Source organism: Strongyloides ratti, scaffold srae_scaffold0000033, assembly GCF_001040885.1.
Source record: "Strongyloides ratti genome assembly S_ratti_ED321, scaffold srae_scaffold0000033".
Classification (NCBI taxonomy): Eukaryota; Metazoa; Nematoda; class Chromadorea; order Rhabditida; family Strongyloididae; genus Strongyloides; species Strongyloides ratti.
This window is the reverse complement of record NW_020171551.1, coordinates 2,307-4,400: the sequence shown is the minus strand read 5'-3', so window position 1 is coordinate 4,400 and position 2,094 is coordinate 2,307. Positions and strand designations below refer to the sequence as shown.

The 2,094-nt window shown below is 22.0% G+C and overlaps 1 protein-coding gene across 1 annotated transcript in view; it reads left to right on the top strand.

Moving 5' to 3' along the window:
• Positions 1–598: 598 nt before the first annotated feature.
• SRAE_0000076700 (Poly-glutamine tract binding protein 1) overlaps positions 599–2,094 on the top strand; it is a gene marked incomplete at both ends in the record, with an annotated part of 2,972 nt that continues 1,476 nt past the window's right edge. The window contains 3 exons of the mRNA XM_024646709.1: positions 599–763; positions 818–1,252; positions 1,478–2,094. The exon at positions 1,478–2,094 is cut by the window's right edge and continues 605 nt beyond it. Coding sequence (XP_024500859.1) covers positions 599–763; positions 818–1,252; positions 1,478–2,094 — 1,217 coding nt within the window. The remainder of the gene's footprint in view (positions 764–817; positions 1,253–1,477) is intronic.

Sequence of the window (2,094 nt, the reverse complement as noted above, 5' to 3'; positions counted from 1 at the left end):
TAAATAACCTAACTTTCTTTGTCATTTTTATTGTAATTAAAACAAAAGTTATTAATTTATATATTATTACAATAAAGAATATATCGTAGTATATTTGATATAACATTACTTTATATATAAAAACGTCTGGTTTAAAAAAATTGTAACTTACTGTATAGTATATACATTGGATATATATATTATGTATAATATTATTCAGAATATAAATTAAACATTTATACTATAAATCTTAATAAGTAATCTATTAATAATTTAATTTTTATATCTTCTGTTCGCGGCATTTTTATTATAATATATATATAATGTTAAAATACATTTGTTCTATCAATGATAGTTAGTTTGTAGAAGTATGATTAATATACTTGAACAGAATATAATACTAAATTCAATTTTACAACTTGCAAAAGTTGTTTTTTTTTAACTTTACCTATATTTTATTGTGTCCTTAATATTAAAAATTTTGTTTAAACTTTTTTTTTTATTATTTATAGATTGGCTTTATAGTAACAATAACTTATACTTAATATTAACCTTTTTTTGAAAAAATTTTTACTATTAAAAAAATTTTTTTTCAAAAAAAATGAATAAAATTAAAACAATGAAATTTATTATTTTTATTTTATTATTAATTTTATCTAAAAATAATGTTGTAGCAGAAAATTTATATTCACAAGATAAAATACAAAGAATTGTTGAAGGACCCGTTAATACTACTGCCTATGTTGGTGATACAGTTATTTTAAAATGTCATGTTGAAAATCAAGTTAGTTTATATTTTTTTTTATTTTTTATTAATATTTTTAATTTATAATAATAGGAGGGAACAGTTCAATGGCTTCTTGAAGGTTTTGGTTTAGGAACAGAAAGAGATCTTCCAATGTTTTCACAATTTAGAATGGTTGGAAGTCCAATAAAAGGAGAATATGATTTGGAGATAACAAATGTTACAGGATGGGATGATGGTTTTTATGAATGTCAAGTTACATCATCAAAAAATAATAATAATTTTGAAAAAACTAAACCAGCTTATTTAGAAGTTCTTAAATTACCAGAAGATTATGGAATTTTTGATAAACAAAGTCATGGAAAAAAACACAAGAATGGTGATTTTATTTTTGCAAAAGAAGGTGTTCCAATAGAAGAAATATGTTTTATGTCAAAAACTCATCCAACACTTAAAATATATTGGGCAATAACAAAATCTGGTACATTTGATATTATTCTTTCATGGATTGGTGATGATATACCAGATGTTATATATGATAAATATTTTTGAAATTCATCTTTACCAATACACTCTGGTCAAGTACACAAAAATTAAATATGTTATTATTTATGATAATGTTAATAGAATGATTGATTCAAAATTTGATAATATAAAATTAAAAAATATTAATTTCTATCCATCTTTAAATCATCAAACATTATCATCAGTTACAATAAATATTTTATATAAACCACAAGTACAANNNNCAAGAATGGTGATTTTATTTTTGCAAAAGAAGGTGTTCCAATAGAAGAAATATGTTTTGTGTCAAAAACTCATCCAACACCTAAAATATATTGGGCAATAACAAAATCTGGTACATTAGATAATATTCTTTCATGGATTGGTGATGATATACCAGATGTTATATATGATAAATATTTTAGAAATTCATCTTTACCAATACAATCTGGTCAAATACACAAAAATTCAACATTTAATTCTAAAAAAGATTTTACTATTTATAGTAAGGTAAATACAATGATTGATCCAAAATTTGATAATATGAAATTAACATGTATTATTATTCATCCAGCATTTAATGATCCACAATTATCATCAGTTACAATAAATATTTTATATAAACCACAAGTACAGGTTACAATTGATAGTGATAATGACACTTTAAAACAAGGTGATGAAGTTAGACTCATATGTAATGTTAATTCAAAACCAGAACATAGTGGTAAATATACATGGTATCATAATAATGAACTTCTTAAAAAAGCAACAAAAAAAGTTTTATATATTGAACATCTAATACCAGATGATCATAATTCACGTTTCACATGTCGTGTAAATAATGTATTAAGATCTGGTTCTAATAA